Source organism: Equus asinus, chromosome 16 (assembly GCF_041296235.1).
Source record: "Equus asinus isolate D_3611 breed Donkey chromosome 16, EquAss-T2T_v2, whole genome shotgun sequence".
Classification (NCBI taxonomy): Eukaryota; Metazoa; Chordata; class Mammalia; order Perissodactyla; family Equidae; genus Equus; species Equus asinus.
In genome coordinates this window covers 34,459,872-34,473,637 of record NC_091805.1, presented here as the reverse complement: position 1 = coordinate 34,473,637, position 13,766 = coordinate 34,459,872, and the positions used below count along the sequence as shown (strand labels likewise).

General features: G+C 33.7%; 1 protein-coding gene across 7 annotated transcripts in view; it reads right to left on the bottom strand.

Annotated features, from left to right (window-relative positions):
- Window positions 1-847: 847 nt before the first annotated feature.
- AGL (amylo-alpha-1,6-glucosidase and 4-alpha-glucanotransferase) overlaps window positions 848-13,766 on the bottom strand; it is an 89,970-nt gene continuing 77,051 nt past the window's right edge. For 6 of the 7 annotated variants that reach the window (XM_070486903.1, XM_070486905.1, XM_070486902.1 and 3 more), the window contains 3 exons: window positions 12,292-12,379; window positions 12,043-12,176; window positions 848-3,405 (listed from right to left, as the gene is read on the bottom strand). In XM_070486903.1, coding sequence (XP_070343004.1) covers window positions 3,288-3,405; window positions 12,043-12,176; window positions 12,292-12,379 — 340 coding nt within the window. In that variant the 3' untranslated portion in view covers window positions 848-3,287. The remainder of the gene's footprint in view (window positions 3,406-12,042; window positions 12,177-12,291; window positions 12,380-13,766) is intronic. The other variant, XM_070486906.1, reaches the window with a different exon arrangement.

Genomic DNA, 13,766 nt, shown 5'->3' with positions numbered 1-13,766 from the left:
AAATTTTGAAGAGATTTTTACAAAAGAGTTCACAAAGATAAGCACTAAAAAATTTGATTAAAGAAAATTTAAAAGCTTTTGTAAATTAAACAAAACCCTCTAACCAAAATAACAAGGCAAATACATTACAAAAAAAATTGTAGCCAAAATGACAAAGTATCAGTATTAGTTAATAATTCAAGGCTCATACAAATAAAAAAATAAATAAAACTAAGCAACTTACTCGAATCTATTATTTTGGCACATTGAGGATCTATATAAGTAAGTTTGGCAAGTTTGACAAATTCACTTATAAAGGCTGTTTGATGGTGAGAGGTTTGGATTTTTAGGTTAATGCTTTTTATCTGAAGATAAAGATATATACCTGCAGTAAAAATGAACCAACAGTAATTAAGGCAAAGACCAAATGAATCAACTTTGGTCATTAGATGTTATTCTGAATATACGTGTATGTTACTCAGTTGTATAATTAACAGTGAAAAGATCTTCCTGGCCCCTGAAGGAGGCATCCATCTACAGTACATCTGTTCTGGCCTGTACTATTTGCCTTTAGTAAGTCGATGAAAAGTAAATAAAAAATTCATGGTAGTGTAGAAGGTATCAAGAAATAACAGAAGAGTATATAGTTGCTAACATCAATTGATACATCAAAAGCTTATTTTGCTCCTAATTTCAACATGGCTAATTAAATCAATTACCAAACAGCCTAAAATTCTTCCTCCTGTTTCCATCCTCAGACATCCTGCAAAAAGATAAGCAGTCCAAATAAGCAAGCCCTGAATGAATGTAGTGGTCAGCACCCACAAATTAGTTAATGGGTAAAGAATTAAATGAAAGCAAAATACAGTCCTTTAGAAAACATTTTTATTTTCTTGGCACACAGACATGAAAATGACATCTGCCCACTAGATGGAGCAGTTGAAGACATATCAGAAATGGATTACAATTCGCTAGGTTATAATGTTCACAGATATGAAGACAGGTCTCATGTTTCCTCAGTTATCTTTGAAACTTATAAAATTATCACAACATACTGGTTTAAGTGGCAAACTTACTTCTCAAGTTAGAGTAAGGCTGATTTCGATTGTGAAGAACCAAGGCATGAGCCATTGTCGAAAGTAATATAATGGTACCTCATCCAACATCACTCAGGAATGAAGCATTCTGTTTAATAAATGCTCTTTAGTCACATGACATTTACTCCTCTAAAATCTGTAACTGTTATTTTAACTACCTTTGATGAAATAATGTGTAACATGCCTTCTTAAACTTTAAACTAGACCATGCAGATATAATAATGTTCTTTCATTAATTTTCCTTATTAGGAATAAGAACTGCTTAATTTCCTAGTGCAACGCGATATCCTAAAAAATTACTGAGGTGGGTATTTGCCCTACTATAGATAACCCAATATGGCTATGTTTTAAAAATTCTCAACTTGTTATTTATTATTTATTTATCACATTTAACTATGAACTATTAACTCCTTGCTTTCATTACATCTGCTGGTTCCCAGTTACTTTTCTTCCTACCTTTAATGTAGAAGTTACAGTACAGCAACATAACTACATAAACCTTTGCTGACTAATGCTTCTTTCTCTCAACGAAGCTCATTCCTTTTAACCCACAGGGTATAGACGCTTATACAATGAGCACTGAAGGAGGGGAAACTTGAAAACCAGTGTGCTTATAGATAGCAGTCAGATTATCACCACAACTGTCCTTAAGTCTGTAGGATTTAATTGGCTTTGGGTTGGGAAACTAGAAAAGTAAGCTGGTTCAAACTGTTTCTAAAGCAGGGTCAGCTCTGAGGAAGTGTGTGCAGGCAATCTTACAGGAAATTGCATGAGTTTTTGAGCCTGGGCATTTGATATCGGAAGCATTTGTATATTTTTCCTACCCAGAAATTTTAGTTTACTTGTTTTTCTTCTTTATTTTTATTTCTTATTGACAGTTAAGGTGTTTTGGTTTGTGACCTTTAACTGAGAAAAGTGTTATGTACCATTATTTTATTAACTATAAATATATCACGATAATTATAGTTAATTTATACGGAACTATAAATATACCACTGAATAATATTAAATAGTAATGAAAAGATTTTTGCAACTATTTTCTTTCAACTGAAAGTACAATAATCTAATTTAAGTGTTTCCTTGAGACAAAAATAGTAGAAAAATTCCATCTAGAAAATAAGTACTGTTCAAAAATGTTAACTCATAAACGTTAAAACTTTTTCCTTTTATGACTTTTTCAGATTTGAGGTATGTTAATGTAAAAACATTTTAAAATGATTTTATAGAATTCAAGATAACTACTGAATTCATATCTATATGTTTATTATGTTAAAATTGTTCTCAATGCTGAATTTGTCAATGTAGGTTTTAGTTAATAGGAAACCAGTATCTACCGTGATCTATCAAGACTTTTATGCGAACTAAAAATAATTTTTAGAAAATTAATATAGCTTTTTTCTTTAAAATTGTCATAAATATGTCCAACAATTTGCATTGTGAAAACATAAACCATTTCATAGTAGGAAACTGGAACTCAAAGCTAATATTATAAAACTGTTTTTAGGAAATAAATTCCTAATGCTTGTGTTTTTTCCCCAAATATCTTATGCATCGTTAGCACAAGTAAATTATGTCAAAAATATTATGGCATTCATTATATTAAAAAGATATTACTATATTAGTGAAAAAAATAAAAGCACATTATGAACATCTGTGCTCCATTTTTGAACATATATTAAGGTGGACACTTCCATGATTCAACATCCATTTAATATCGAATGAGGTGTGGAAGATGTTAGGAACAATATAGTAAAAGGTGAGAACATTAATTAACCACAGCCTATTCAGTATGTATTGTTACTGAATAAAATATATACCATAATTTAAAGATACTTTTCCATTTCTTTCATTATTACACTCTCATACTTCATTTTTGCTTATGTACAACAGATGATTACATAATTTTTCTTTTTCAAACTCTGGATTTCAAACTCTATTTCTAGGTATTTGAAGAATACTTCCTGAATTCAAAATAAAAAACATTCTATTGGTAATGATAATTTTTCTTTCTGATTCAAATCAAAAGCTACATCTGTACATTAAAAAAAAACAAAATGCTTTTTAAAAGTCTTACCTAATTGAGCATCAATATTATACGAACGAGATTTTTAAAATGACTCGAGCCTGTGTATAGAAAGCATTTACATTATATTATGAACTTGCATTCGACAATACAAATGATTGCATACTTAATATATATCCATGAATCAACTATAAGTCATAGAGTGTTTCAAGAACAGTAGCAATTGACCAGGCTTGTGTTTCACAGCTGAAAGGACAGTATTGGCCATTCTCATTAGTCAGTTCTGGAAGTCCTTTCCAAGGGGATCTTAAAGAAAGAAAAGACATTTTATGAGATATTATCCAATACACATCTTGTTTGGATTAACAAAATAGGCAAACACCTCGTACTTTTGCCTTCTAGCATAAAAAACAATCATATATAGTCATTTGCTACAAAATAAAACAGGATATCCTAAATATGTATTATGAAGAATTTAGGCTGAAATTATTCTTTGATATTCAATCTTTGGGGTTTAAGACTTCCAAATACAAAGAAATGCCTTTATGTATTAAAAACATAGAAGAAATTATCATTTCAAGCAATACGTAAATACAGAGAAAAATATCCTCTCAGGCCTAATTTTATTCCTTTTGGAGTAAGTTTATGTGACTCAAATTGTAACTATGTAGATGTATTATGTTTGATTTGACAAAATTGTAAAATTAATATGAAACAATGAAGAAACATTGAGAACTATGATTAGGAAAAAATGCCAATTAAAAGCAACTTGAATTTCTATACTAATTTCTCATCTACTGAATAATAATACAGTTAGTATTTATTGTGCATTTATTATATTCTAATACTAAGTGCTTTATATTCATTATCTGATTCAATGCTCACAGCAACCCTATAAGGTATGTATCATAATCATTCCTTTTTACAGAACAGGTAAGAGACGTTTATAGAGGCTCATAACTTATTCCAGGTCTCATTATCACAACACAGCATTATTATCATATCAAATCTACTCAATTTCAATGTAATCCCTAAAATATGAAATATAAATTAAAAAAATAGAGAATTCTGTAATGTTTCATTTTTTAAGTTGGGTTGTGAGAACATTTATCTCATTATTATACTTTGTAACTCATGGCTATGTTACCTATACTCTTCTGTAGGTATTAAACATTTCGTAATAAAAATGGAAAAAATAATTACATTAGGTAAATATGGAGATATTTTGGATAATGACTAATAAAGTCACGTGTTACTTAATGAGGAGGATACATTCTGAGAGATGCATTGTTAGGCAGTTTTGTTGTTGTGCGAACATCAGAGGGCATATCTGCACAAACCTAGATGGCACAGCCTTCTACACACCTAGGCTATATAGTACTAATCTCATGGGACCACTGTCGTATGTGTAGCCTGTTGTTGACCGAAACATCATTATGCAGTGCATGACTGTAACTAACATCAGCTAGGTATCATATTTAAAAAGCTGTTGTAGAGACATGGGAAATAAGAAAACTTTGCTTCTAAGTATTCAAGCTACTTCAGAGTAAAATGCCAAATTACTGAAGTTGGGTAGCTGGGTATCTGTAATGGCTTGAATATCTCAAAATTCATATGTTGAAGTCCTAACCCTCAGTACCTCAGAATGTGCACTTATTTGGATATAGGGTTATTACAGATGTAATTAGTTAAGATGAGGTCATACTGATATGAGGTGGGCCCCTAATACAATATGACTGGAGTCCTTACAAAACAGGGAAATAAATTTGGAGAAAGACTTACACACAGGGAAAATGCCAATGTGAAGACTGGAATTATGCTGCCACAAGCCAAGGAATTAGCAGAAGCTAGGAGAGAGGGCTGAAGGAGAGCCTTCCCTGGCCCCTTCACAGGTAGCATGGCCCTGCTGGCACCTTGATTTCAGATTCTGGCCTCCAGAACTATGAGATGATAAAGTTCTGCTGTCTAAGCCACTCAGTTTATGGTGCTTTGTTATGGCAGTCCTAGCAAACTATGCAATACTGAAATGAAGAAACAAAACAAGTTTATAGAACCACTAATAGGGTGCTCATAATCAGATGTGGAACTAGAACATGGAACATATCCATCCTGATATAAAGAAGTCTCCTTTCCCTTCCTTTCTGAAAAACTCATTCCTTAAGTCATAAAGTGGGACAAAGAAGGTCAGTGACCACAGTTGGGGAGGAGAGGAGAGAAGGGTAGCAGGAGCAGCACAGGACAGGATGTCAGAGCCTGAGGGGTATGAGGAAGGAGTTCACACCAAACCACAACAAGCGGGGGTAGGGAGGGGTAGCCGAGAGCCCAGGTGTTCAGGGAATCCACACATAAGAGTGGCCTAGTGTGGGGCTGTCAGGCTCAAGCAGGGTGAAGAGGGCATCTGTGTCTTGGGGCACGCCAGCATGCAGTGTCAGAGCCAGACAGGGTGAGCTGAGTCCACGTGGTAGAGACGGCAGAGAGTAAGGAGTTACTTAGTGTTGGAAAAGAGAATTACAAATACGAAAAGGGAGAAAAACAGAATTAAATACTGAGTGGAGCTGGTGTGAATACAGGTTTTCAATACATAGAGATAGATACATAAAGATATAAAAATACGTGTATATATGTGTATACATATTATATATATACTTCCTAGCTCTATCTACTGGAAGACACACTAACAATGATTCTCCAGGGGCAAAGAATACACCAAGTGTCCAGATCTGGGCTTTTAAATAACATTCTTCACTAAAAAGAATCAGGGCTCTTTAGAGAATTGCCCAGTTCGAAGGCTGGGGCAGGGAAAGTAAAAGATGAGCCTAGAACATCTTAATGGGCCAGAAAGCAAGAAAGGACTTCCACTTCTGACAAACATGGAATAGCATGGACATAATTTTCCTCCTTCCCAAACCAAAGAACTTAATAAAGTATACAAAGCAATAATTTTCAAGACCTTGGACATTAGGCAACAGAGAACAGTGATCCCTGAGAAATGAGAAAAAAAATGAAGTAAGTCCTTTGATTACCATACCTTACTGTCTTGAGGGAGTTTCCAAGATTTGGCACAGGGAGGGAAACCCAGCTGGAGCTTAGCAGATTTCTTAAATTGAAGAGATGGAACTGAGAGTCCAGGAAGACCAAGGTAGCTAGAATTTTCAAGACAGACTACTAGAAAGGAGAGAACTGCACAAAGAGAGAACTCTGAAGATATGCAGAGGGTCCCAATCAAGTATCTGCAGCATACAGATCAGTGAATACACAAGAGGAAACTAACCAAGGATGGGGAAAGAACCACTCAAAAGGATTAGATGAAGGAGTACCTGACAGTCACGCAGGGTCAGGAAAGTACTTATTCCCACCAGCCAGATTTGAAAACTTCTTAATTTTAGGAAAATGGGGTAGAAAACTCAGATGGGTCTTGATTCAATAGGTGAAGAACAATGAGTCCTAGACTAATCATTGTTCCAGTCAGACCCAACAAAGCTTAAAAGACCAGGAAGGATCAAACTGTTTCCAAATAATTTAACTGCGTTCCAAAACAAAGCTCAAGAACATTTACAGAAATACAAAAAAATCCAATAGCCAACAAGATAAAATTCATACCTGGCATCCAATAAAACACTAGCAGGCAAAGAGTAGGATAACAGGACCCATAGTAAGAGAATAATCACAAGTGAAACTGACCCAGAAATCAATTAGCAGACAAAGACCTTAAAATAGTTACTGTAACTGTATTCCATATGTTCAAAATTAGCAGAGACGTGGAAGATATAAAAAAGACCCAAATCAAATTTCAAGAGATAAAAACTACAATGTATAAAATGAAAAATACACTGAATGGAATTAATGGCAGTTTAGATGTAAGGATGAGAGCAGATTTCTTGTCATAAAATGCAACAACTTTAAAGTACTGAAAGAAATAAACTTGTCAACCTTTAATTCTATACACAACAAAAATATCTTTCAAAAATGAAGGCAAAATAAAGAATTTTCTGACATACAAGAGCTTAAAGAATTCATCAGGAGCAGGTCTGCACTACAAGACACAACAGAGGAAGTCCTTAGGCAGAAGAAAATGATACCAGATGAAAATATGGATATTCACGAAGAGATGAAGAGCACTGGAAATGGCAGCTATGTGAGTAATTGTATAAGAGTTTTTTCTATATTATTTAAATATCTTTGAAAGATAACTGCTTAAACAAAAATAAAAACAACGTAGTGTGCGGATTATAACATACGTAAAAGCAAAATAGATGACAATAATAGCACAAAAGCCTGGAGAGAAATGGAGCTACACTATTTTAAGGTTCTTATACTATACTTGAAGTGGTATATCACCGAAGGCAAACTATGATAAGTTAAAGATGTATACTATAAACCTATAGCAACCATTAAAAAAAACCAAAATAGGAATAGCTAATTAGCCAACAACGCAGATAAAATGGAATAAAAATATTCAATCCAAAAGAAGCAGGTTGGGGCCAGCCCCGTGGCCGAGTGGTTAAGTTCATGTGCTCTGCTTCGGCGGCCCAGGGTTTCACTGGTTTGGATCCTGGGCGCAGACATGGCACCGCTCGTCAGGCCACGTTGAGGCGGCATCCCATGTGCCACAACTAGAGGGACCCACAACTAAAATATACAACTATGTACTGGGGGGATTTGAGGAGAGAAGGCAGAAAAAAAAAAAGAAAAAGAAAAGAAGATTGGCAACAGTTGTTAGCTCAGGTGCCAATCTTTAAAGAAAAAAAACAAAAGAAGCAGGAAAAGAGGAAAAAGGTAACAAAGAACAGACAGGATAAACAGAAAACTACTAGATTTATACTTAACCATATAAATAATCACATTAAGCAAAAATGGTCTAAACATCCCAATTAAAAATTAGAGATTATGAGGCTGCATAAACAAGCAAGACCCAATTATATGCTGCTATGTACAAGAAACCCACTGTAAATTTAAAATACAAATAGGTTAAAAGTAAAAGGATGTAAAAATATATACCATGGTAACAACAAATCAAAAGAAATCTGGAGCACTTATATTAATATCAAACAAAGGGGCTGGCCCAGTGGCACAGTGGTTAAGTGCACATGTCCTGCTTCAGTGGCCCAGGGTTTGCCGGTTCAGATCCTGGGTGCGGACATGGCACGGCTCATCAGGCCATGCTGCAGTAGGTGTTCCACATATAAAGTAGAGGATGATGGGCATGGATGTGCGCTCAGGGCCAGCCTTCCAGCAAAAAGAGGATTGGCAGCAGATGTTAGCTCAGGGCTAATCTTTCTCAAAATAAAAAAAACGAAAAAAACCTAAAGCTTTTGGAGCAAAGATATTGCCAGTGGTAAAGAAGGTCATTTCATAATGATCTAAAACGACCAATTCAAGAGAACATAACAACCTTAAATAGTTACACATCTAAAATTAAGATTTCAAAATACATGAAGCAAAAACTGATACAACTGCAAGGAGAAACAGACAATCTGTAATTACAGTAGGAGATGTCAACACTCCTCTGTAGGTAATTCATAGAACAAGTAGATAGAAAATCTGTAAGTACTTTGTACAACACTATCAACCAACTTGACCTAGTTGACATTTATAGAACACTCCACTCAATGATAGCAGAACATACAGTTTTTTCACTTGCAAACAGATTAGTGATCTAGACAGAATATATTCTGAGCCACAAACCAAGTATCAATATGTTTATAAGGATTAGAGTCATATAAAGTATATTACCTGACCACAATGGAATTAATTTTGAAACTAATAACAGAAACATCTCTGGAAAATTCTTAAATATTTGAAAACTATATAACACCTTTCTAAATAACCCATGGGTCAGAGAAGAAATCAAAGAGGAAAACACAAAGTATTTGCAACTGAATGAAAATAAAAACACCACATATCAGAATTTGTGGGGTACTGTTAATTTAGTCCTTAGTGGGAAATTCACAGCAGTAAGCACCTATATTAGAAAAGAAGAAAGGTCTTTACATCAATGATCTCCACTTCTACCTTAAAAAATTAGAAAAAGACAAACAAATTAAACCTAAAGTAAGCAGAAGAGAATAATAAAGATCAGAGTAGAAATCAATGAAATAAAACCCATAAAAAAATCAATGAAACCAAAATCTGGTTCTTCAAGAAAATCAATAAAATTGATAAACTTCTAGTCAGGCAGATCAGGAAAAAAAGAAAGAAAATATAGCTTCTTAATATCAAGAATGAGAATGTTGACATCACTACAGATTCCACAGATAATTTTAAAGAGTAATAATTCACTTTAGATGAAACCATTTCTTGAATTGTGACAAGTATTTTTGATCTATCTTTTCATTTAATCTTGAGAGCAAATAATGAGAAATTATTACTATTTTACAGATGAAGACATTTATTTCAAAGAGGTCAAGTAACTTGCTCAAAGTCACATGTAAAGTAAGTAGCAAGGACAAAGTCTGAAATCCAAATTGAACCCAAAGCTCACACTTGAAGCTAATGTTACCAAAAGTAGCTACAGGAAAGAGTAAGAAATAAAAGTGGAAAGGTAGTTTGAGAAAAACTTATGGAAACAAAGGAATTTGGATTTCATTCTGTAGCAGTGGAGACTTATTGAAGATTTTTTAAATGTAAGATTAAAATTGTGAGTTATATATCAACAAAATCTTGTTTGGGGTACTATGACAAGATGGAGAGAGGAGAGACTGGAGGTATGGGGGCTGTTGCCTATTGCAGAGAAAACGTTATGAGTTACAAATTAGGCAGTGGCAATAGAAAGGAAGAAGGTGGGCTGTTAGAAGAAGATATTGAGCTAGAATCAAGTCTTGACAGTGATATGGATGTTCTGAGAGGTAATGACGTAAAATTAAAAGGCACCTGGGCTATTTGAGTTTGCAGAGCACAAATAATGTTAACACTGTAACAGAAATGGGAATTATAGCAAGAAAAAATATGTGTGTGGGAGAAGATGAATGATGGCAGAAGGATATTCAAGGTAAGAAGTTTATCAGGTAGTTGAAAAGTAGAAGTGGAACTTATGAAAGAGTTCAAAATTACCTAAGAGTGAAGACATGAGATTAGATGAAATATAACAGGAGAAAACATAGATAGGAAAGAAAGGAAGATCAAGGACAGATTTTTGGAGAACTAACGTATTTAGGAACCAGGAAGAAAAGCCAGAAAAACAGTAAATAGAGCCAACAATGTAGTGGTTAAGAGTACAGCCTATGAAGCAGGATTGCCTGGAGCTCAGTAAGGACTGCACCATGTTACTTGCCATTTGACTTTATATAAATTACTCGACTTTCTTAGCTTTATTTATCAAATGGAGATAACTAATAATAGCTCATACCTGAGTTAGTATTCTGTCCATGTTACATGTTACTAATATATTAATCCTCAAAACAATCCCAGTGCATCTATTATACAAATGAGGAAACTGAGGCTTAGAGAAGTTAAGTAATTTGCCTATGATCACATAGCTAGTAAGTGGAGAAATGAATAGTAACAATAATAGAATAATAATAATAGTAGTAGCTGTTTTATATAGTTTTTTGGATTAAATGAATAATGTTATATAAATGCATTTAGAGCAATGCCTGGAACATAGTTAAGTACTCAGTAATACTTGCTATTATTATTATAGTTGTTACTATTATGAGGTCAACCAGGGAAACCTAAGGCTATGGATGGCAAAAGGTTTTTCACGAAAAAAGGAGGCACCAATGTCAAATCCTGTAAACAAGTCAAAGAGAACTGAAAGGAGGTCATGGGATCTGGGAACCAGAAAGGATCTCGTTGAGTGGCTTCACCAGAGTGGTGACGGCAAAACAAAAGCCAGATTGCAGGTGGTATTGACTAGGTGGGTGGTCAGAAAGCAAAAGGAACCAGGAGGTCACTCCTGTAGGAAGTGTGCTGAAAAGAAAACAGAATGATAGGACAAGGCTTGAGGTAAGAACAGGATGAAGCGCCTTTATTTTAGGATGGGCTGACAAATATCTTTGTAGCTTAAGGGGGAAGGATCAAGTGGAACACCAAGAGAGGATAAGGTCATGGAAGAGGTGGGAGGGATGAGATCATGGTAGTATGATCCCTGCAACGTAAGACATTCTTCCTTCTCATGAACAGAAGGGAAGAAAGAGAAAACAAATGCAAATAATGAGAAATACTGTGGGGCAATAAAGGATGGAACATACGAATGTTCATACCACACAGACTCAGACTCAATCTCTAGATGAGGCAGAAGAAGCACAGCAGGGTTGGGGTTTTCTGTGACTACAGTTAAGCTAATGAAAACAGACTCTGACACAACATTCATGGTGACAGATGGAAGCCTCTCATGTTCTTGTAATAAAGGAGATAAAATTTATGCTATTTACGCATAATTATTCTGAGCAATAAGGTGACATATATGTAGGTTTAATCTAGAATTTGGGAAATAAAGATAGCTTTTGACTTAATTTTTATCATCACATAACTATGACACTATTTATCTGCTAATAATTAGGACAAAGGAGGCAACAAATGGGTTTGAAATAAAAGTCAAAAGACCAACTCTGATATTTCAATGATAATGAAAGCATTTCTGAAAATTATTTATTGAAATATCTTTAAATCAGTTAACACAAGAGGCCCAGCCTGAGTACTTTTAGTTTTTGTATTTATTGTGTGCTAACCATATCCAAAAATCAGTGAAATTTTAAAGATCAAAGACTATTCCACAAGCATAAATCACACAATATCAAGTCTTCAAATGAAAATAAATAACCTAAAATAATTAAAGGAAAGGGAAAATTACATCATAGAACTTGTGTTAGAGAGTAAAGCTTTCAAATTTCATTGGGGTACCTAGGGTATTCAGATATGACTTCTAAGGAAGTGTCATTTACCTAATATATAATAAACTGACTAAACACTAGTTATGGAAATTACATGCCCCTAACAGCTTACCTCTCAAGATGAACATAATGTCTGGAAAGGACGTTTTTAACCAAAAACATAGTCTTTGCATTAGTCTCTGGACCCATTAATTTGGAAAAATACAATTTTGCACGAAGAAAATATCCAGTGGGCCACAGCCACTCCTAAAAATGACAATTTAAAAGTAAAAAAAAAAAAAAGAAAAGAGCTATGAATATCTAAAGTTATTTTAAAAATAACTTTAAATGAAAACTCAGAAAAGAGAAATGAAATTCTTACAGGTCCTTGGTGATAATTGAAACCTTTAGCAAGATTGTAGTTGTCATTGTCTAAGGCATTGTCATAAATTCCACAGTAAACCATATCACTGCAAAATCATTGAAATTTAGGTTAAAAAAAGATCAGACATTATACAGAAAGCATTAGAAAAATTTTTCAATAGCAAACGTAAGAGAAATAAGCAAATTTATTTTGTCTTCGAATCTATAGACTAAACTATCCATTTAACCTTAAAGGAGGACGCTGAGTTCAGAGGCCTTTAATCATGTGTTAGGGAATGATTGACAAATAATTACTGGATAATACAAAAAAATCTAAGATAGTCAGGTATCTAGCCTTCAAGGAGTTAGCTCGACACTAAATATTAAAGTCAATTATTTCACTAGGCCTTTACTATATTTATAACAATTAAAATATACACAGAATAATTTAAATTAGTAAGCATTAAAAATAAAGTTTTACTAATTATTATATATTGGAAACTTTTCCATAAAGTTATTTTAAAATTGGTGTATTATCAGATTACAGATTGCAACTGAACACACATAATTTATACACACTTATAAACCAAAGTATTATAAACTTATTGAAACAGATAATGTAAGACAGTCTATACTGAGTTTAATTCATTATTACTTTTCATCTTTTTCTTTTAGTGAGAGACAGAACTAGCCACATAAGTAAGCTTTAACTGTGGCTTTTAGTTTTGACCAGCAGTTCTCAACGCCTCTGAAAATATGGAGAACAGCTCAGAATGCAGGTAAGTACACACATAAAATTTGCATCTCAAGACTGAAATGAGTACACAGTAAATTAGGAAAAATCTACAAAAGTAAGGGTACTATAGAAATGGGGCCCTCTCTTATGCTGATATAGAAAGCAAACTGATGACAGATATCAAGGTTTATAGGAAAACAGTAAAACAGAATAGTCATTAAAAACTCAGCAAAAACCAAAAGTAGTAAAAGAAAGGAAATATAAATTGGCATAAACAAATAATCATAAAATAAAAACAATTATATATTGGTTTAAATAAACACAGTGGTATAATTACATGGGAAGGATGGAAAGGGTTGGTGGAGAGGTGGGGATAGAGTTAATCTTCATCTCACATCACAAGAAGTAAACAAATAATGTCTAATACTTAAAAAAATCAAGAAACAGCCACATACACATATTATTGAGAAATATGGAAGGAACTACTAGGAGTAACAACTTAGAAAATAAAGATTGTCTCTGAGGAGACAATATGTCCATACTTCCAATGTCCACAATAATTATTACTTTTACAATCAGAAAAAAATATGCCTTAGAAAATTTTGATAATGTATTAGTTTTATAAACTTAAAACTCTCTTTATTGGTTATTGAATACAGGACAGCCAATGGCATTTTGAACACAGATTTTTTTTTTTTTTTTTTAAAGATTTTATTTTTTCCTTTTTCTCCCCAAAGCCCCCTGGTACATAGTTGTGT